The sequence below is a fragment of the Aquila chrysaetos genome, chromosome 5 (genome assembly GCF_900496995.4).
Source record: "Aquila chrysaetos chrysaetos chromosome 5, bAquChr1.4, whole genome shotgun sequence".
NCBI classification, from domain to species: domain Eukaryota; kingdom Metazoa; phylum Chordata; class Aves; order Accipitriformes; family Accipitridae; genus Aquila; species Aquila chrysaetos.
The window spans coordinates 64,851,933-64,875,359 of NC_044008.1; the positions used below are offsets into that span (position 1 = coordinate 64,851,933).

Genomic DNA, 23,427 nt, shown 5'->3' on the forward strand with positions numbered 1-23,427 from the left:
AGGACAATGGGAGACGTGCCATTTTAAAACATGAAATATGAACGTGTATGTGTAGCTCGGTCAGACAAGGCAACCCGCACATGAGGGTTGTAGACCATAGAGATATCATTCCGGCTGCAGGATGAGAACGTCCCCCACATCCAAATATACTTTCCACTTGTCGTTTTATCTTTCATATATTCCACTCCTCGAGCTATTCAGAGCAGGAGCTACCGCTGCCTTGGTGCCTGCTTCCAGCGATGGCAGGAGGACACGGGCAGGAGCAAGGCGATGGCAGCAAGCTCACACAGTACCGGTCATGCGGCAGACCCAGGAATTAATTGCTTGTAGCCTTCAAAGGGTATGCAGGTAAGGTGAGGAGGTGAGACACAGCCGTCCGCACCCTTGTTCCTGGCCTTCGCCCACAGAGCTCAAATGAAAGAACACCACCCAGTTACCCTTTCCCTTCAATTAAAAAGCTCTGCTAGGTTGTCCTCAGTATTTCTTTCTTTCCGTGATCATGTACTGGACTTTCTGTCCAGCTGAAAGTTTCCAATGGGAGTCCCCCTCCCTTCCCAAGAGGCTGTTTCGCCCCTCCACCCAGAGATGCACAGGATGCACGACCTGCCTGGCAATGCAAAGCCCTTCGTTAGCAACCTGGCCTGACCTCCTCTCAGCAGTCTTCAGAGTTATTTCCTTGTAAGGGGCAAGCAGGACCCGTCTAATGTATTAAAATAGCAGGGGCTGAGGTTGTATCGTGCAGGCCATGGATGTCTCTGATGCGGTGGCAGAGCCTGCGAGTCCCTCTGAGGCTGTACGCGCTGTGTACCTACACTCCCCGCCGAATACAGCCGTAAATCACAATGGATGTCAGTGCACTTATTGCATTCACCGCCTGTAATCTTATGAGCGCCTTTGCCATTTCTGAAAGGGACGCTGCAGTCCTTTTTCTTCTTACGCTTTATTCCATTACTGAATAAAGTTCAAAACTCTTGGAGAATAAAAAAAAAACCCTGAAACTGCGCCGGGGAAGCAGAGGGGCCGGGAGGCTGAGGGGACGTGTAACAGCATATAAAGAGACCTTTCACCTTGCCGTCGACTGCAGCGGGGTCAGCAGAGACCAAACCGCTGCTCTCCGACGGCTCTCGGCGGCCCAGGCCAAACGGGGCCGGCCGGGAGAGGGGTGAAGGGCAGCCCCAGCGACGGCTGCCGCTCCGGCCCGGCCTCGGCCCCCTCACCGGCAGCCCAGGCGGGCAGCGGCCCAGCGGCCCAGCGCCTCTGCCCCGCAGCCCCACGGCAGCCGAGCCCGCCGGCCCCTTCTTCTCTAGAAGGAGCGGGGCTGCCGGCCCGTGCCACACAGCCAGGCACCCCTGAGGACAGGACAAGGCCGGATTCCTCAGTCCGGGGCCTTCCCGCTCCGGCCCCCCCCCCGCCGGCCGCGCCGTCCCCGGTGACGGGGCAGCCCAGGCCCGGCCCGCGGAACCGCCTCAGGGCGGCAGCGACCGCCGCCGCCGCCGCCCGACACCGCCCCCTGCCGGCCGGGGCGCGCGGCAGGCCCCGGCGCGCAGGCGCGGTTGCCGTGGCGCCGCGTCCCCAGCGCGGGGCGATGGCGGCGGGGGCGGGAGTGGGCGAGCTGGAGCTGCGGGCGGCCATCGGCTTCAACGGTAGGGCGGGGGGCGGGGGGGGGCAGCTGAGGGGGTCTGGGGCACCACAGGGGCGGCGGGGTGGGGGGGTATGGGGCACGGCGGCGGGGCGGGAGTGGGGTATGGGGGCACTGTGGGGGCAGCTGTGGGGCACGGGTTGCCAGCGGACAGGTTGAGGGGAGGCGGCCGCCATGGGGGGCAGGTGTGGGGCAGCCGTGGGTCTCGGCTGGGGCCGTGGTGCCGTGGGGTGGGCCGGGAGCAGCGGGTGCGTGCGGTCCCTCCTGCCCCCCTCGCCGCCTCCCCGTGCCCGCCATCCCGAGAGACAGATGCAAAGTGAAGAGCAGGAAGAGTTTGACAGAATAGTAGGTTGGGGTTGGTTTTTTTTGTAATTACCCAGCTTACTAGAATGAGTTTCATTTCAAAATAAAGCCAGCTCAGGTTGCGCGAAGTACTGTCATAAACGCTCCTGTGACCCGGGGATGGGGCCTAGGCACTGGGGATTCTCCAGCCAACCGCCTTCTCGGGAAATTTGTGGCTTTGCAGCTATTTTGAGGCAGGACATGGCAACATGGACTGGTGACGTGGCCTCCATAAATCAGCAGGTGCTTCTGGAGAGCCCTCTGTGCTGAAGGGCTCAGACCTCTGGGCCGGTTACATCTCCTCGTAGCTGTAGGAAGTACAGCACGGTCCAAAACGTGTAAAGGTGATCCTGGAGTTTTACATGGGGTTGTTACAGAATCACAGAATGGTTTGGGTTGGAAGGGACCTTAAAGATCACCTAGTTCCAACCCCCCTGCCATGGGCAGGGACACCTTCCGCTACACCAGGTTGCTCAAAGCCCCATCCAACCTGGCCTTGAACACTGCCAGGGATGGGGCATCCACAACCTCTCTGGGAAACCTGTTCCAGTGCCTCACCACCCTCACAGTGAAGAACTTCTTCCTTACATCTAATCTAAATCTACCCTCTTTCAGTTTAAAGCCGTTACCCCTTGTCCTGTCACTACATGCCCTTGTAAAAAGTCCCTCTCCAGCTTTCTTGTAGGCCCCCTTTAGGTACTGGAAGGCCGCTCTAAGGTCTCTCTGGAGCCTTCTCTTCTGCAGGCTGAACAACCCCAACTCTCTCAGCCTGTCTTCATAGGAGAGGTGCTCCAGCCCTCTGATCATCTTCATGGCCCTCCTCTGGACTCACTCCAACAGGTCCATGTCCTTCTTATGTTGGGGCCCCAGAGCTGAACGCAGTACTGCAGGTGGGGTCTCACAAGAGCGGAGGGGAGAATCCCCTCCCTCGACCTGCTGGTCACGCTTCTTTTGCTGCAGCCCGGGATACGGTTGGCTTTCTGGGCTGTGAGCACACACTAGCGGGTCATGTGGAGCTTCTCATCAACCAGCACCCCTAGGTCCTTCTCCTCAGGGCTGCTCTCAATCCACTCATCGCCCAGCCTGTATTTGTGCTTGGGATTGCCCCGACCCATGTGCAGGACCTTGCACTTGGCCTTGTTGACCTTCCTGAGGTTCGCACAGGCCCACCTCTCAAGCCTGTCAAGGTCCCTCTGGATGGCATCCCTTCCCTCCAGCGTGTCGACCGCACCACACAGCTTGGTGTTGTCGGCAAACTTGCTGAGGGTGCACTCAATCCCGCTGTCCGTGTCGCCAACAAAGATGTTATACAGTGCCGGTCCCGAGACCGATGACCCCTGAGGAACGCCACTCATCACTGCTCTCCACTTGGACATCGAGCTGTTGACTGCAGCTCTTTGAGTGCGACCATCCAGCCAATTCCTTATCTACTGAGGGGTCCATCTGTCAAATCCATGTCTCTCCAATTTAGAGACAAGAATGTCATGGGGGACGGCATCAAATGCTTTGCACAAGTCCAGGTAGATGACGTCAGCTGCTCTTCCCTTATCCACCAATGCTGTAACCCCATTGTAGAAGGCCACCAAATTTGTCAGGCATGATTCGCCCTTAGTGAAGCGATGTTGGCTGTCACCAATCACCTCCTTATTTCCCATGTGCCTTAGCATAGTTTCCAGGAGGACCTGCTCCATGATCTTTCTGGGTTCTGCTGAATGGCTTTGGAGGGAACTGGAAAGCTCTTGGTTTTGCCCTCCTTGTGAGATAAACTTTGGGGAACAAGCGATTTCCCCTTAGGAAGGGCAATAAGCAAGGCCACCGGTGCAGAGGTGTTGGGGAGAGGTCAGCCTGCTCTTGGGACTGCGTGCTTCAGGCAGAGTAAGAGAATTTACCTGCAGCCGCCAGAACCGTTAGCAGCCAGCAGATCTTTCACTCCTTTCTCTTGCAGGGCATATACCCTGTGGCTTGATCTGCCACCCTGATAAGGAGCACATTCTCTATCCTCTGGGATGTACTGTGGTTATTCAAGAGCTGGACAGTAAGAAACAGACTTTCTTGCATGGTCACACCAATAATGTCTCCTGCATCGTCGTGTCCAGGAATGGGATGTACGTTGCTTCTGGACAAGTCACTTTCATGGGCTTCAAGGTGGATAATGCTCTATTTCTAACTGTATAATATTGACCAAAGAAATTGGAGTTGGCTTGCCAGCAGAGGGAACACCTTTTGTTTATTTTTTCTTTTGTTGGAAAACAAATGCCTACAGTGGGAGGGTGTTGCAGAGAATAGGAAATTGTGGCTAGTCCACTGCTGGATATGCCTTCATGTTTTTGTAAAGTCTTAAGCCTTCCCCCTAGGATCAGGATAACCAGATTGAGAGGTCTCTTAATTCCATTCCCTTTTATCCAAAGTGTTGTGTGCATATGGCAGCCTAAATCTCATTAAACATTAATTAATAAATGGTGTTGTATTTAAAGTGGTACCTGATTTTCAGAGCTGCTTAGGGCTTTCAAAAGCCCTTGACAGGTACCTACCTGCCTTTTTAGATCTCTAAAGTTCTTTATGGTTTAATTTTTGCCTATTTGAAAAGACCCTGAGACCCCTGGAAGGAATCAAGTATTAGTGTTTTCAGTATTTTAAAATCTATGTCAAATACCCAGTGTCTCAGGGTAAATTTTGGTTCTGAAATCAAGTAAAGCTACTCAGCCGGTAAGCTGGAATAATGCTTCTTACAGCACCTGATCTGAAGTGTTTTTGTGTCAGTGGAGCCCTGGGCTGCATAGAAGCTAACCTTGGGCTAGGCTGCTTCTAATACCTTTCCTGCCAGAGAAAGTTTTCATACCTAATCCTGTGTGTTATATCTAATGCTCTGACTTTGACCCCTTCTCCTTGGCACCTCAGGCAGACATCATTCTGTGGGATTTCCAGAGGAAGGAGTTACTTGCTCGGCTGTCACTTCATAAGGGTAGAATTGAAGGACTAGCGTTTTCTCCAAACAGCCTTTATCTCATGTCGCTGGGAGGCCAGGACGACGGCAGGTAACAATTTCCGCTTCTTGTCACACCATTTCCTACAAGTTGTAGGGCATCGAAGACTGCTCTTAGGGAGTACTCGCTCTTCCCTCTTCTGGCAGTCTGACTCTTTCCCCTGTTGGTGTCTCTCCTCAGTGATCCAGCTCTGTCCGATGGGAAGCCAGGTGGGTACTGTGGGCAGAGTGCAGGGTATGGGGAAAGATGAAGGGAGCAGCTAATTCTTAAGCTGGTGTCATCGCCCAGAAACCTTACAGAGCCTGCACAGTTAGCTGGCTTAATGCACTGCCCTGAAGAAGTATAAATTTCACTGAGGGCTTGCTTTAACAGAGAGACAACTAAGAGTGGAATAAAAAGTTATTTTAAATCAGATTTTACGAGTGGCCTAAGATATGATTAGAGTCTTGCTCAGGAGAAGGAATCCGACAAATACACATACTCTTGCTTTAGGAGCAGGGGACGTAAACTGCAATTCCACACATTTGTGATAAAGCTTTTCTTGGGTAAAATCTTTACAAAGTGACTTTTATTGTGTATCCAGGTGGGAACAGACTACAGGAAAATAGGTTTTGTCTTGTTTTTGTTTTTAAATAATTTGTTTTTAATTAATCTCAAAAAGTGAAGCTATTTAAAGCCCCTCCTTCTCCTGCAGCGTGGTTGTGTGGCAAGTTGGTAAGAGAGAGGCTGTCTGCGGGAGCCCTGCCTCGGCATGCTGCGCAGGGAGTGCGACCATCGTGGTGGGCTCCAGCTGCAGAGACGAGATATTTGTTACCGCTGGAAAGTAAGGTTTTATTTAGATGAAAGAAATGAGGGAAAGAACCCATGGACCTATTTCCTTTTACAAAGAGTCTTTACTTAAATACAAGGAAACTTAAGCAACTGTGTGCTTCTGTTTTTTCTTTTGCTCTGAATGGACCCACTAATATCCATTAGCTTGTCCCTTTAAGGCATTGCTGCTTGTTCTACATATAAAAGTATGTTTTCAAAGCAGCACACAGGGACCCGCATGCATCACTTCTGTTCCTGATAGCAGGATTTTGTACTTGGTATTCCCCATGCAGTGTTTAAAATATTTAGTTGTCAGTGTTTACATGAGAAAAGCAGTCAATGAGTGGCTTTGAACAATGGTTAATTAATGTAGAAACAATGATATCTTGCAGGGTGTTGGATCACCTCCTATCCTCACCAGATGTGATGTACAATTGGTCACTGGCTTGTAACAAAAGCTGGTACAAAAAGTCACATTTTGCATGGATTTGAGACAGCCACCATATGCGTAGCCTGACATTTAAACTTGTTGAGGACCTGCACCTCCCTTTAAATCAGGGAAAGCTTTGGATGCTCTTGGCTGCAGTTGGACTTATGAGTGCTGGTCTTTGCAATTTTAACACTTTGTTAAATGTAAGGGCAACTGTGTGGAAAGATTTTATATTGGCTCCTATGTTGTCAATTAAATTGTGCTAGAAAATAGCTGAAAGTGTCCCATACTGTTCATTTCCCATTCTAAGAACTAAGATTGCCACACTGCATGTCTCTTTGGGAAATTAAGTGTCAAGGTTGTTATGTACTCCTCCATAATCCTTGTATGGTTTTGCTGAACCTTTAAGATTTTTGATTTACCTGGAAAAAGTTACTGTAAGAGACAGCGGAACAGACAGACACTTACTTCTGGCCTCTCTGATACTGTTCTTTTCCTCCTTATTAAAATTTCAGAACAATGTAGCCTTGTAAACGCTTTTTAATTCTTCTAGTAGTGAAAAAACTTGGATGTTTCTGCATACATAGATTTAATCCCACTATATTTGTTCTTATAGTGGGACCATTCGAGTATGGGAACTGGATCTAGCAAATAGGAAAATCTGCCCAACTGAATGCCAGACAGGGCAACTGAGAAGAGTGATCACGTGTGGTAAGGTAAGTTTCAGCCAAAATTATTTGGCTAAACTAAGAAACTCTCTACAGACTAGAGAAAAATGATGAACTTTTGTAGTAATGCTAGAAATGCCAATTACAACTGCATGATGGCAGTGAAGTTACTAAGTGTTGGCTCATGGCAGATGGTCTCCCACAGTTTCTTTACCCTGGGAAAGAGTGTTTTGAATGCTTCTGAAGAGAAGCAGCATGTATTTTAGTCACAGGCTCTAGCACCCAGAGAATCCCACTTTTGCTTCAAAATATTATCTAGATTTGGTTAGAAAATGTCTTGCGTTCAGCAGTGTTATGGATCTTTGCAGTGTGACAGGATGAAAACATTGGCTGTATCCCCTCAGATTAAATCTTGGCAATACACTGAAATAAAGCTATTTATGCAGCCCTGTGCTGGGCATGGGACAAGTGTCTCGCTATCTGGACCGTGATCTCTTTTTTTTTGTGCTTTCCTATAGATGGCAGATGATGATAATTATTTTTACGTTGGCACATCAAGTGGTGATGTCCTGCAAGTGAATACAAACAACAAGCTGATGACTGACTATGGGCCCCAGAAGGAGAAGTTTAGCTCAGTGAGTAGCAGCTCTGTGACTTGAATTTTTCCTTACCCTCCTCTTTCTCAGTAACTGAAAGTAGGGCAACCTCCAGGAGAATCATTATAAAGTTGATTCACAGACTAACCCTTTTTCTGTGCTATTAGTTCTTTGCGAGCATCTCAGTCTTGATCCTGAAGTCTGAGACTGTTAGCTTGGCTTTCTTCAGCTTCATGTGGCTCAGAATTTGGGTTTTACCTGAATCTCATGTGTCATCCCACAGACTCTCTCTTATACTAAATCTGGAAAAAGTCATTAAAAGTGAAAAATAAGCATAAAAATGGAGTAGTTCCTGAGTTGGGAGTTTTTAGGGAGATACTAGCTGCAGTGAGACAGAGGACATTCCTAGGAAGACTGGTAGAAGTGCTTATTTGAGAGGCTTTCCCGCACTTACTGCTATAAGGTTCTATGTTCAGATCTTACAGAATTGTTAAATTGTCTGGTCTGAAATTTTCCAAGACCACTGTTTGCCACAGGAAGAGTATTTTGGAAAAACTTCAAAACACTACAATTGCTCTTAAGAAACCCTCAACCCCCTAGATTTTTGTGCTTGTTCCATGTACCATTTCTCCCCCTTCCCTTCAGGAGGTTGTCTTTTTGAAATTCTGACTCTGCCACTGATGAGGCAGAGGTCTTACTGAAAAAAGGTAGTATAGATAATATAGTTAAAGAGTATTATAATGCATATGCAGAATTAGGACAAAACAAGGTTGCACAGGGCACATTGATTCTATTACTTTTTAATTTCTGAGTGCTTGACTTCATAACACCAAATTTCTTTTAACTTAGCTTGTTTTGTCTATAATTGTGACTCATGGGTCTTAGTATGAGGATCCTGAGACAGGAGTATCTCCTGAATAAGGAGCTTTTGGCCTTTCATTGTACAAGAATTCTGCATGCAGGGAGCTGTAATGATAAACAATCAGCATCAGCTAGTACACATGCTCTTGACTTCTCTTTATTTGTTGCTATAAAAGACTTCTTGTAGCTTCTCGGGTTATACCCAGCGGAGGGCATAATACCTAAGGAATTCAAACAGTTCCCTGAAAAACTTTCTTGCATAAGGTTGAATGTATTTTGTGATTCTGTTAGCAATCATGAAAATAAGTGAGCAGCAAGGGATGCAATGCAGATGTAAGTACCAAAAGTACTTAGGGATGCCATGGGGAAGCTGTCCTAGAAAGAAGCAAATCTTGTTTGAGAGTAAACACGAGACTAACAAGAACTGTAAGAAAAATTCAGCAGTAAACCCCAAAGAAAAAGCTACTGTGGCCTTGTTTCTCCAAACCTCCTGAACTTTGCTTGTACCAACAAATGTACATACAAACCACATATGTGCCCATTCAAACTGTAGTTTCTTCTGTTACAAATGCATGCCCACATCTCTGGGATAACTTGGAGCCACTGGGTTCTTTGAAATATATTTCAATGTCTATCTATTCCAGAAGGTTGGAGAAGTTATTACTTGTTTTTCCCACTTGCATTGTAGGAATGTAAGTAACTTAATTCTGTGCATGTATTAAGTGACAAGACTGTATGTATTTTGTTTCCCTGATAGAAATCGTAAGTTTGCTGAATGTGCATTAGATCTCTTGTGGGTATACCTGTACTGTACGCTGTTAAGTCAGTCTTCTAGCAGTCATCCTGCAGGGTTTTGCATCCACACAGGACCCATGCCCTGGCTGATCTCTGGTGTTTCTTATGCCAAGGTCTTGATGATTGAATATCACCTCCCCTTTTAAATTCTTGCATGCTTTTGAGTCCTTCTACATCTAGCAGTACGTGTACCTTGCTTAGAGTACCTGGTTGAAGCCACACAAGGTCCTGAACTCCTTGCCTTCAGGAGTGAGGGAAAGGTGCCAAATGCATTTGAAACAGAACTTCACAAAAAATATACTTCTGAGACCATTGCTAAAGAAGCAATCAAATAGGGTCATTAGCAGGATGCCGTGCAATTTGGGGGTTGAAAGAGGGCCTAGGGCCTCTTAGAGAAAAGCAGAGGCTCAAAGCCAGACCACAGTCCAATCCATACTGTGAGGGGTTTTATTATAAGGCAAATCCATAGGAACTGCAGTTTGTGGCAGAGACCTTTGGAGTATCACGACTTTCAGCTGACATTGCTTCTGATAATGAAAAGCTGAAGAAAAACAGGACCTGTGGCTATGCAAGAGACTGACAAGATGTTAGGGAGAAGACCCAGAAGTGGATCTTGTCACAGCTGCCTGCCAGCCTTGTGGATAAGACCTGAGCTGGTAGGCATTAATCTGACTTAAACTTTGTTTTATTAGTGTTATGTAATGGCAGCTACTTAAGATATACCACTGGTCATGTTGGGAGAAGGGAAAGAAAAGGAGACATTCACATTGGGTGGAAGTAACAAGTAGTCCTTCCAGTCTCCTCCTTTACCCTGTTGCTTAAAATGGACATTTCTGTTTCAGAGACAGGCTTTTCAATCACACACGTGCTCAACCCTATTACCCCTTCTCCTCTTGCTTACTTCCTCCCTGCTCTCTTCCCTCATTCTTACCAATCAGTTTCCAAATGCCCAAAATGGCAAATTCATCAGGGCCAACCTGTATTGTTGCAGTCAGTGAGAAGGTACTCGTACATTTTTATCTCCAGCTACTGTCAGATCCACTTTCATACTTTCCATTTCTCCCTTCCTAGCTCCGTACTGTGATTCCCTTTCCACCCACCCACATCTCTGCATACAAATAATACCTTGTCACTAGACTGTCAACAAGTCCTTGCTGAACACACATAGGATCTAATGTTTTATGACAGAAATTTCCAATTGTATGATAGTCTTCAATGCCTGAAGAGGTATTTTGCACATGTTTTTTCAAGTCAAAACCACAGCATTTATCAAAACAAAAGTATTTGCATCCTTGTTTCTACACATTTTAGTACGTCATGTTGGCAACCCGAGGAGAAGTGTTAATTTTTATTTCCTGCTCCCACCGCCCCCACCCCACCCCAGCAGACCTGTGTGTATTTCACAGGACATCTTTTGTCTCTTTCTTGAAGATTTACCATGTATTAGTACTTGTAACAAAAATTCTCACCTCTCTAGCCATAGCTTGTTTCAGAAGTGAGCCATGCTGTTTCAAGGTAGGCATGACTACTGCAAAGCATGGCTTTTGGGACATGCCCTGCCTTTCCTAACCAGGTATTTCCCTGCTCCCTGGCAGGGAGGTTGGCCATACAGCCACCAGTGGTGGAACTGTCCCAGCCTCCCTCCCCACGGCACTGTTTTCATCACTGCGTTGCAATTCTACTGAAGAGATGCATATTTGTGAACGAACATTATCCTGTATGTCTGAAAACCTTGTTTACCAGTCACACTGGGGAATTACAAGACAGTGGCATACCATGAAACTCTCAACCTGGAATCCACAGCCACCCCACGATGAGCATATCTTTAAAGAAAGAGTTTAGACACTTCTTGGGTGAGGAGAAGATGTTTATTGAAAATAAGTTTGGTCAACCTTAAAGGAATTTTGCCTTTAGACATATAAGAATGTGTTTATTATGTAGACATGATCTGAAGATTTCTCTGTTTCTGTTTTGAAGAGGAGTGGCAGAATAGCTCACTGGTATGATGAAGCAACTTGTTTTCCATCTACATGGAATTAAGTTTAAGTGCATTTCTGTAATGTCTATAAATACTGGAATAAACAGCAAAATTAATTTTTATTCTCGTTGCAAGCTTGAGGAGCTATAAGGCACCCGTTCAGATGCAAAGTGGGATGTACTTTTGCAAATGCATTTTCAGAAATAGTTGGAGTGATTTGCATTGCAAAAAAAAAAAAATATATATATATATTTAAAGGAGGTGCACTGGAAGGGTTCATAGGGCACTCAAGAACTTTGCAAGAGATGAGAACGGGACAAAGAGCAAGTATCCCTGCAGGGAAGGGAATGGGCAGGTGGGATTTTTGCTGGCATTTTTATTTATAATCATACTTCAAAGCAGTGGTTTCTTTTTGTAAGAAGTAAATAATGAATGGTGATATTTTTAACCTCCTACATTAGACTCTGCATTTCATCTACGAGAGGTCTGGCAGTATATAAAATAGAGTATTCATCGCATCATTAACGTGAACTGCTGGATTCCATGAATAACAAGTGCAATTTATAAAGCTATCTGTTTACTCGTGGTGATTCAGGGAACAGACTGGACAAGAAAGAAGACAATTACCAAGTCAAGGTTGAAATCAAACTCTGATGATTTTGAGAGCCTAGCAATGAATCCTAGCCACTTTAAGGTTGGGTTTTTTTCTCTCTTAATAATACCTGCTTCCCTCTCAAATTGAAGAACTGAAGAGAATACCTTGAAAAAATCAAAGCAGTCTTGGCAGTGCTGCAAAAACTCTTATTTATTAGCAAGTAGCAGGGAGCTGTAATCAGATAAACTACGTAGTCATAGGTTTGATTTCTAATACCGCCACCTGCCATAATGCTAAACCCAAAGGGCAATTGAGGTGGAAGTCTTTTACAGGAAAAACTGCAAAACAGTAGATCAAAAGACAGTTGATGGGCCTGTGATAACAGAGGACTCGCAAAATGCTGCCAACACCTCATAGGAAATTTTTTAAAACATTGTTCAGAAAGAGTTCTGCTTATGGATCATATTTCTAATTAAAATGAAAGCCTTTGTTCTCATGCTTTTGCTAAGAATATTTGCATGAAACCTGGCTTCCTGCCTGGTAGTGTTGTGATAGTATGGCATAAAATCCTCTCTGGAGGTTGTGTTTTTCACGGTGATCGGTCCTGATATTACAGGAGATTGTGGATATGCTACTGGTGGAGACAGACTAATGAAGAAATCCAGTGCAATTAAATTACAAATCAGGAAATTTTTTTTCAATTTTTTTTTTTTGCAATCTACATTTATTTGATCCTGAAGTTAAATAGTCCTTAAAGTGATGCATAGGTGGGTACAAGGCTGCTTGGAATGCCCAGTTACATATATGGTGATTTTTTTTTTCTTCAAAAAGTATAAGCAAGACTTTAAAAACAATCAGTTGCTTCTATTTCATTGGATAACTGAACAGAAGTAATTTTTCCAAATTCACCAGACCTTGTCTGTCGCTTTTGCAACATCCTTTCCGGGTCTAAAGAGCTCAAATGTCCATTTTTATTTTCTCTTTTTTCTTCACTTCTTCTCTCATCTTCCTTAGACCTTCAGTCCTTTCCACACAGAAAATCAGCCCTTTCTGGCTTTCATTCTTTTAAACACTCTGAAAGTGTTTAGTCCTGAAAATTTCCTGGGGTTAGGCCACATTAATGCTTGAAAAGAACAGGAATGCTGGGTGGTGCTGCTTAGATGTCAGACTTTATCATAAAGTGCTGACACCTGTATTTGTTCAAAAATCACAAACCAAGCACATGACAGTGATATCTTCCTAAAGAATAAATGCAGAATTACTCTGATTTGCCTCTTGGTTATTATTCTTTGAGAATTCACTTCTTCATGCTTTCACAACACTAAATGCTAGAGGAGTTTTCTTTTTCCAAGAAAAAACTTTACCAAACAGAAATTGTTGTTTTCACATAACGGCTCTATGAGCTCAGGCTTAGAGAAAAAAAATCATAATACTGTGAACATACTATCACAACAGTTGGCAATACTGCTTATTAACCTAGGTAGTGGCAAATGTTGCTGGAGTCTATACTGCAACTTCAAATGTCAAGCTCAACAGACTCCTTACAAGTCACGGGGAGCCTGGAGCTGCTACCAGCTGGCCTGTGCCTCTTGTACATGCTTGCTTCGTGACAGAGCTTAGTTCTCAATCCAAGTTTTGATGGCATAAAGCTCCTTTATTTCCCTTTTTTTTTTTCCTTTCCATTTCAACCATGCGTATGTTCCCCAAGCTAGTAGGGATATTTTTCTAAGTAAGAATATCAGGATTTAACCCCACAGAAGTAGTTTCACCCCTCTTGCAGCCTATTTTGGGGGTCTCTCAGATATTCAAGAATTAATCTGTTGTCTCGTATACAGAAGAGTAATATTACTTCACAGGTAGCAGAACTGAAGCAGAGACCAACTTTTCTTATACTTGAAATTTTGTGGCTTGGCTAAGGACTGGTTTTGTTTGTTTGCTGGTTTTGTTCGGGTTTTTTTTTTACTGTAGTCTGGTGCTTTATCCACTGAAAAGCATTTCTTCTTTTTCTAATGGTTGACCTCCTGTTGATCTACTCATCTTAGTAAATAGCAGAAACCCATGTTGATGATGGGCTGACTAATTTTCGAAGCTCTTCTGTGACAAATGTCTTTTATTTCTAGTAGGTGGGAGATGGGATTGCATCTTTCAGACAGGGAGAGAGGCCTGGGACACAGAGGATCTGTCCTAAAAGCAGCTGTAGGAAAGGACGCTTAGGCTGAGTTTTATCCTCTGTTGTTTTCATGTCTGATAGATGAAGAACCAGTGGAAGGAAAAGTGGAGGCACTAATACAAAATGTGCGTATTGCTTGCTGGAATGAGGTAAGGATATGTAGGCTCATGCATGGTCCCAGCTGCTCTGAAGGATTCATGATGGTGCTATTTACTTGCTCTTTAAAGACTCATACTGGAGTAGTTCATATACACCTGTAATTAATAACTCTTTTCTCCCTTCTCCCTCTAGAGAGTCACTCTTTAGCTTAGGTCAGTCAAAGAATACTGATAAAGCCATATTTGAGTGACATAAGCACCGCCATCAGGAGCATGATAAGAGACTCTGTTGTGCTATTCAGCATGGCTGCAGCAATAGACTCTGCTTCCATCCAATTGTGTTTTAATCCTGTTTTCTCCTAGGGAGTCACAGCTTTGCTTTTGCTGAAGACAGGAGATTTAATAGTCGGCACCGGAGGAGGGATTGTAGCTCTCTGTAAAGGCTCAAACTACAAAGTAATGAAGTGAGTTTATAGATGGGAGAATCAGGAGGGTGGAGGTGACAGTTCCCCCAAAGGGTCACAGTATAAGAACCAATCATTTCTACGTAAAGGCGTAATCCAAATAAATCTGTTTTTCAATCCTGCAGACAAAATAGACAGTATGGTTCCAGCGTAATGAAGTTGAATCAGACTGAAAATTACTGCATGTGTTTGCACAGAAGTGAATTGCCCTACTCATTGTTCATTTTAAGTGACCATTGTTTCCTTTTAGGCATTAGGAGTCAGATTCTAAATTGATACAAAGTGAGACAGGTCTGTTGAAGTCAGTAAAATTATGCTTATTTACACCAGCTGAGAAAGAGCTGTATTTGCCATCTAAAAAAGGGTTGTTGGAGGACATGGGATTGCAAAGGAGGGCTCCGCTAATTTTACAGGCACATGTCTGGAAGTGGCTGGAGTACATGCAAGGCTTTTTCCTGCATACAAAATAGAAAGCTGCAGGCGTCATTTCCCCAAATGTGATTTGAAAATTGGGCTTGCACATACTCATTTTGCATTGTTTGAATAGCCAACTTAAGCATACAGTTCTGCAAGCTTAGCTTTGTACAATTGAAACTATTCCCAGAAGATCTAAACTGTCTGGAAATATTATTGAATATGGGATATCTAAGTGCACTTGAGCAAGAATATCAACAAAGACGCTGTTACCTTAGGCCCTGGTCCAGAAAACAAAGTCTCCAAAGCACTGCCTTTGCAAGCCCTGGCAGAGTAGCAGGTGGGACAGGCAAGATCATATGAAGTATTAACATGGGACTGGGAATGAAATGTTAGTCCTGACCACGTTCTTGCATATTGATATCACAGCCTGGCATGGAGTTTTTGGGAGAAGCAGGGAAAGTCAAGATTCTATAAAGTCAGGGGAAAAAGGAAGTTGGAAAATAAGTACCTCGAGGTCAATGTCAGGCCAAACCTCTGCCTTCTCTTAACAGGAAAATTCAAGTTCAAGGTGCTGTCACTTCCCTGACATGTAGAGGTCAGGGTCACCAGATCTTTGTAGGGACAAATGAGTGCCAGATTTATCGAATTAACTACACTGCATTTAAAGAGGAGCTGATCACTGCCTGTCATAAGGAAGCCGTCCATGACATCATCTTTCCTTTGTGAGTATAACCGGCTGGGATGCTTTTGGCTGGTGAAGAAGTTTGAGTAAGCTGCCAGTAAGGTCAGGATACCTATGTAAACACCTTTTAACCAACAGGAACCCAAAGCCTGTTAACATCCTTACAGGATGATTTATACAGGAAATGCTGTCACCTACCAGTGAAATGCAAGGGTGATGGTGAGCGGCTGCTTGAAAGCAGAAGGCAGCAGTTCAGTTTGAGAATTGGAAAAATAATCGATCTACAGAAAGAATTCTAAATAAAAAGACTAGAATTCTTTATGTTTGGGTCACAGCAGTGATGGCAACCTCCCCCTTTTCTCCTAAGGTTGGTGCTATGAGACTCAGGCCACTTAGTCTGCCAGCAGCGTGAATCCTGAAAGTCTGCTTTTGTGTAACCTGTTGCAGCTAGAGCTTGTAGAGGTGTGCTGCCTGTAACATCAGCTGAAACCTGACTAACAGAGCTGTTCAAAGAGGCTTTTTGGGTCTCTCAGCCTCAATTATGATTTCATGTTTGACAGTATGGTATGTTCTATTAAATTCTAGGCTTGTGATGAGAGATACTGAGTATACTGGTCTGTTTTCTGTCTGCTTTTGTCTTGTGAACAGACAGCAAACGTTCCCTCTTCCTGTATAGTAGGATCATGACACTTTATTTAAAAAAAAACCACAATGGATTGGTTGTTTTCTTTCCAAATAGAGAATGGGATTTTGATCCCAATGAAAGTTTTTATTTTTGTCATGTTATTATTGCGTTGCTTCTTGACATGGCACAAAGGATCAAATCTTACCAAGGTACAGCAAAGTGCTCAATGCAAGATGCCCTCCTCCCTGCTTGTCACCAGCCTGAAAAATCCGCACCCTTCTAATTTAATGAGTAAATCATTTGGAGCTTTAGGGTAATCTGATGCTAATATAGGTGACTGGCACATCTGTGTCACAGAGGTAGCTGGATGAGCTGGATTTAGTGATGATTGTAAGGACTACATGACTACATCCTTGCATATATGTTTAAACTTTTTATCTGTCAACTGCTCTTGAACAGAGCATATCACTGACTGGGAAATACAGGCATAATATCCCTGTTCTGGCTTATTTCAGAATACTTGAATTGCTGTTATCCTGCTTTCTAAAGCAGCCACGCAAGCTGGGCTTGAAAGGGGCCACACTTTTGTTGTGCCAGTTTTCTCTGTCCTGGTTCATCTTTCGAGGCGTTGATGGTGAAGTTGAACAAAAGCTTGTGGTACCTTTCTAGATTTCACTTTCTGTCATATCCCTAGGATGTATGGTTTAGAGCTTATTTCAAAGCATTGAGTCCTATAGCTTTTGAAATGCTGCAGGTCTTTTTTTATTCAAACATGTATAACAAGTATATTACGAACAGGCTTTTGCCATCGTTTCTATTGCCTTCAACGATGTTGAATAGGAATCATCCAGTAAGCAAGATAAAAAATGACATCTTTACAATATGAGGCTGCTGTTAGTCCCTGATGTTAAATCTGGACAGTCAGCACCTCTACACTCACTTTTGTGTCTATTATATACAACACGTGAAGTTCTTTAGAGACTGAATATGGGAAATAAATGTCACAACTTCACCTGAAGTAGAAAGAATTCTTTTACTTTCACTTTAACTGTTTCTTAAAATGAATCTTTGAATAGAAACCAAACCAGGGGAATTTTATGTAAGAAAGGTGATCCTACAAAAAAGGCTTTTGTCTTAACCATGGTGATCTCTACTGGGAAGATTGCAGTTGCACATTAGAAACAGCTAAGTTTTGAAAAATGATTTAAGATCTGACAAAGAAAGAAGCGTTTTCTGTATGTCCCTCCTCATTATCTCTCCTCTCTGAATTCTCCAGGGGAACTTCTGACTTGTTTGCTACCTGCTCCAAAAATGATATTCGGGTGTGGCACACCCCAAAAAACAGGGAGCTCCTACGAATTGTCATCCCCAACGTGACCTGCCATGCCATAGATTTTATGAGGGATGGCAAAAGCATCATCTCAGGTAATGATTGGTCCAGACCCATGGTTGAGTCCAGTCTCTAAGTGTTGCCAAACTAATAAATATCAGTATGTTAGAAAGAAGAGAGGTTTAAATTGGGAATGGGTTTAAATTCAGTTCATTGCTTGACCCAAAGGCCTCTTTGCTTGCAGCTGCTCCGATGAACTTTGCTCGCAGTCCCCAGCATCCTGGTGCTGTGGAAGGCAAGGTTTTGAGACCTCACTTTGGATGTGAATTCCAGCAATTCAGAACTCAGTTTGGTCTTATTCAAAAGACCTAATTCTAAAATATTAACCTTGTTGTATGCAGCAGATTAACCTGTGATGTATGTAGACCACCTTTTACATAAACCTTGCTACCCATCGCCATGTGCAAATTGCTTACACAGGAGCTACTGCAGTACTAGAGCAGCTATGCAGTCCCCCCATTGTTACCAAACCAGTTTGCCCATAGCCAGAACCAAAAAGGAATTAAATTTCAATGGTTTATTTGGGGCTATAACTCTGCAGGTTCATCTACAGTACAGTGGTTTTCACATGTATACTGGTGATCTAACAGGGTGGGCCTTATAAAGAAACTTAATAAAAAAAGGGGGTTCATCTGGAAAGGAAAGAGAGACAATAATATGAGGAAAGTCTGTGCGCCTGGGTAATCTGTTTCTTTTTATCCATCAGCTTGGAATGACGGGAAAATCCGTGCCTTCATGCCAGAGACTGGACGGCTAATGTATGTCATTAACCATGCCCATAGCTTGGGAGTGACGGCAATTGCTGCTACAAGTGACTGTAAACGAATCATTAGTGGAGGAGGTGAAGGGCAGGTAATTTTTGCTTAAAAACCTGGAGCAGCTCTGGGCTCTTATCACAGGGCCTGCAAATTGTCTGTAACTGCTTAGTCAGAAAGTGAGCTATTCTTAGCTTTCACTTGAGCAAAGGACTGAACTTGAAAATATTAGCCTTTGATAAATGCAAATCTCCTGCTCTCAGAGGGCATAATGTAAAACAATGCCCCGATTTCTTCTGGCATGGTACTCTTGGAAATCCTTCTAATGCAGAATATGCTCTTAATCCTTTTTGTTTATTTGTCTCTCCCCTATATTTGGCTTATCTGCATTAGTCATTGTTTGCAAGCCTCCGTCTAATTGTGCTCTAGCAGAGATTTTCTTTCTGTCATTGCTTTGGAAGTCCTAGTCCTGTCCAAATGGACCTGTATGAATTCATTTAATAGCACAAAGTTCACTTTATATGGCTATAGTGTCTATGGGGTAACTTCCTAATTTTCTGGGGTGGTACTATCTGTTTGAGGTGATGGTGTTAATAAAAGACTCTAATAATAACTCAATTTCTAATACAATTATGGAAACATTCCATACAAATAACAACAAAAATCAGAAAATATGTTGTAGTCATCATACCTGTGCAGTTCAACAATTTTTTTCTGGCCATAGAAAACAAACACCATGTACTTTGGCTACTCCATGCACTTCATATAGTTGTGGCCCTTTTCAATCTGTAAAAGTGACACTCCTCTCCTAATGTTTAAATAATTTAAACACAGGGCTTTTATTTATATTAAAAATAAGTAATTAGTCTTGGAAGTCTCATGTTCAGTTTCTTGCCTTGCTTTGGACTTCCTCTCTGCAGCCTGGCAAGCACTCAGAACCAGTCATTTAATTGTGCGTGGATTCCTGACTGTGATTTAACTGCTCTGTGCTTTGTTTGTGTACCGTGATCTCAAGTGTTCAGTGTGCCCTGCTGGAGATTGTAAGGGAAGTCTTGAAGAGTGAGGAATTGAACTTAGGTCTTCCAAATCTCAGGCTAATGTCCTAATCATTGAACCATCTTTCTGAATCATTCTGCACCTCAGCTCTGCTGTAGAGCAGTAATGGCAGCACTGCCTTGTCTCACTGCATAAAGACATTAGAGATGATGAGCCACTTCAACCCTTCACTAATAAAAGAACAGTTAAGTACCTTGGATGATTAGCGCTAGAGTATGCAAAAGACAGAGAACCTAGATTCTGTATCACACACAGAATGGCACAGGCTCTGGTTCATCTCTGAACTGAAAAAAACAGCTGAGACAGAATTAAAGCTAAAGGTTGGTTAAGTAGAAATGAGAACTGCAGGGAAGCACTTGCAGTATTCATTTGGAACACAAAAAAGGTGTTCTGAAATGCTAATGGTTCTGTCAAAATCGATCATCTGAAAGCTGTGACTTTCAGGGTTGCTTAAGGGGTCTGAGTGCTCTGATCATTTAGCAACTGGGAATTGGACATCCAGATCCCATAGATAACTCAGCATCAGACTTGAAAACGTGGAAGGTCAGCTCTCTCTGCTTTTGATGTCAGTGTCTAAATTTCTAAATTTTCACTAGGATTTGACCTTAGTGGAATGTAAAAGCGATTATATATCATGACATTTGGCACTAGTGGGACAGTAAATGCAAGGTGTGAAGGATCAAGTCCTCAAAGCAGAAAGATTTTTGCTGTTACCACCACTGGGAAAAGAGGTGCTTTCAGGCACATATTTCACATCAAAGATTTAAAGACCTGTTTTGTATTTACTTACTGGCATTATACATAGCACAAATAGCAGGTAGCTTTTTTATATTCCATTTCAGCAGTCTCGCTCTTCGATCTTTAAAGCACCACTGGAAATATATCATGGACTAGATGCTTTTTTCCTGATCAAGAGATGAGTAAACTGAAGCATGGGAGAGTGGGAACCTGGCAAAAATAAGGTTTGGGGTTAATGGTCAGGAATTCCTGAACCAAGCGTATTACACTTTCAAGAACTCAGTTCAGTTTTATGAGTCAGCTGCATGAATAACCCACAGGAAAATAGAGACGGTCTGTTGAGATTTGAGTTGCTGTATGTGTTATAAGAAAAAAGAAGAGTTCAGGAAAGCCTTAGACATCCTCCTGAGCTCAGTCAGGACTGGGTGGTACAAGAGCAGATGTTTGTTGCTGATTTTCAGGTGAGGGTCTGGGAGATTGGTGAGAGGACTCACAAACTGGGGGAAGTTCTGAAGGAGCACACATCTGCTGTGTCCTGCATTAAGATTAAGAAGGATGACCGAGAGTGTGTCACAGCCAGCCTTGATGGAACGTGCATCATCTGGGACATTGTGTAAGGAGACAGATAAGTATTGCAAGACACTTAAAGTGCTGGTAATGTCTCTGTTGGGTTACTGTGTCCTATTTGTGACACCATGTAGTAAGGAGGAGGGGAAAAAGAGCATTAGGAAATAAAAATTACTAGAAAGAACAATCAGGTCAGGGAATGCAGAGCCTCCAATGATAGAAACTTTTCAGAAAAGTTTAGACAAACATTCGCCTCAAGTTGTTTTCTTGTATTGGATCCTGCTTGGCTGAGGGGGTGGAACAGGTGATTTCCTAAGTTCCCCACTAGTTCCGTTTTCCAGCACTTTATGACTCTTGTCAAGCTATTGCAGATCTGCAGATCTGCAGGTAAGGTTAAGGAAATTTTTGCATAGTGAATAGCACCTAGAAAGCATTCTGGATTAAAAAATTTCATTTCATATGACAGCAGATCAAAAGTCTTACAAGGCAGCTGTGATGGGGAACAGAACTGATGACTAACAGGCTTCATGAAACCCTGAACTCAGACCAACACCTGAAAATATCCAAGTAGAAAGAGAGAACTGATGTATAGCACAGGCAGATATAGTTCAGGCAGTCAAAGTCTGAGTTTTGACCCTATTGCTCTATCCTGTTTTGGGGGTGTTTTGCAGGCGTTTTGTAAGAAAACAAATGATTCTAGCCAACACGTTGTTCAAATGTGTGTGTTACCATCCTGAAGAGTACCAGATAATCACCAGTGGAACAGACAGAAGGGTAAGCAAAGCTGCAGCAATTCTTTTTGCAGTAATTCCAAAACACAAAGTCTGGGGCTTGTTATGTGGTAAAGCTCCTGAACCTCCACAGAAGGTTGTGTTACAGGGCGGTGCTGAAATCTGTGTGCTATTCTCAGCACAACTGAGCTCTCCTCTCTGGTCTGCTCTCTAGATTGGATACTGGGAAGTGTTTGATGGCTCTGCAATCAGAGAATTGGAAGGGTCTGTATCGGGTTCCATCAACGGGATGGACATCACATCAGATGGGGCATACTTTGTCACAGGTGAGTGGGTGGATGAAACTAGAAAAGAGGAAGTCATATTAAGAGCAGGAAAAGGAAGGCAGTGAACCAAGGATCTCAGAAAAGTATGAAAAAACTGAAAGAAGGAGTCATCTAAAGGGGAAAACAAAATTAATCACTGAAGAAAAATACTTAGAAAAAGATATAGTTCAGACGTGGAAGATACTGTGGTTCAGTCTTGCAAGATGTAATTTAAAGGTGAAGACAAGGTTCAAATGTCTCCCAGGGAAGAATACACGGTTTCACCTTGCCCTGCTCCTCATTTAGTTCAGTGGTGCTCACAGTGCACTTGAATGATTTGTTCAAGTGCCCTACTCCAGAAGGCTGGCAGTCTCTGTTGGTTTGCAAGTGGAAATGACTCCAGGCTCCATCCAGCCTCAGGCTCACATGTTCCCCACCATCATGACATCTCTTATGGGAGTCTAGCACTAGCACAGAGGAGCCATGGTATTGTGTATCTCGGCTATAGTTAAAACCCACAGATTTGGTGTCAGCACCAGTTATTTTAGATTAACCTGGTTAAACGAATGTTGGTTAAGAGCCTTTTGAAGATGGTCGATATTATTGGTACCAATTGCTGGCCATAGCTCACTGTGATCCGCTGGTGCAGGTCCTGAGCACTCTACTGGACACTGACTCTCAGCTGCAAAGAAGTAGTTTTTGCCATAATGCCCAAGACAATGTATTCCACCCCTTCTAAATCAGATGAATGCCTAAGTATTCCCCTGCCTGTGATCTGGGAACAAAAAGCAGCAGAACTCTGTGTAATCATTTGTTCTTCCTTTGTGCCCAATGCAGGTGGTGATGACCATCTGGTGAAACTGTGGGACTATAATGAGGGTGCAGTGACTCATGTTGGAGTGGGCCACAGTGGCAACATCACCCGTCTCAAGGTCTGCCCTGGGAACAAGTACATTGTGAGTGTGAGTGCGGATGGTGCCATCCTGCTCTGGAAATACCCTGACTTGCACTAACAGCTGGCCCAGGAGCTGCTAGGCTGCTACTTCCTCGGCCAATCCTAGTGATCCTTTCCTCTTACAGCTGAGGTTGTTTCAAAGCATTTGTACTATTAGAGGAGATACTATTTTTATACTCTCTGGTATGCATTTACCAGATCCTTCAGATATCCTTTCTAGCACTGAATAAATAGGTCTGACTTTTTCAGGGGGGCTAGGAATCTGCTGTTCCTTTTAGATTAGTGTGAAAGGATTCATCACTTCTTAAAATCATCTTGGCTGTTGTTATAACACTTGCATGTTGTTACTGCCACCTTTCCTGATAGTCTCCTAGCATAGTCTATTTTTGTGGGCTCTCTCTTGCTTCCACGTGGTCTCTCTTTCTCTTCCCTACCCCCTTCTGTCCCTTCCTTTAATGAATAACTTGTTGTGTAAATTCAGTCTTCTGTGTTCATTTTAATTTGTCTGGTCCTGATTAAGGAAAAAGCCCTCAGCTTCAACTCAGGCGTTTAACTGGGAAGCTCTTTTGAGTCAAGCTTTTAAATCAATGTTCTCAAAGGAATACAAGGATGTCGGGGCTTCTTCATTTGCGGTGTCCAATTTAAAACTCTCTTCAGGGGCCTGGTTTTCAAGAGTGAGAGTGCAGTAATTTCTAAAAATGCCTGGATGTTTCCAGCTAGACACACTCAAATTCCTGGTCATTGGCCTAATTTTTCAAATGGGCTGCAAATTTACA

At 43.8% G+C, this 23,427-nt stretch overlaps 1 protein-coding gene across 1 annotated transcript; it reads left to right on the top strand.

Moving 5' to 3' along the window:
- The first annotated feature begins 1,552 nt into the window (after nt 1-1,552).
- CFAP52 (cilia and flagella associated protein 52) lies at nt 1,553-23,127 on the top strand. Its single transcript, XM_030016299.1, has 14 exons — nt 1,553-1,643; nt 3,927-4,126; nt 4,880-5,016; nt 5,660-5,788; nt 6,822-6,921; nt 7,392-7,508; nt 14,330-14,430; nt 15,399-15,569; nt 17,431-17,579; nt 18,251-18,396; nt 20,555-20,706; nt 21,332-21,434; nt 21,606-21,717; nt 22,534-23,127. The coding sequence occupies exons 1-14, from the start codon at nt 1,586-1,588 to the stop codon at nt 22,707-22,709; spliced, it is 1,851 nt and encodes a 616-aa protein (XP_029872159.1). The 5' UTR covers nt 1,553-1,585; the 3' UTR covers nt 22,710-23,127.
- Nucleotides 23,128-23,427: the final 300 nt, after the last annotated feature.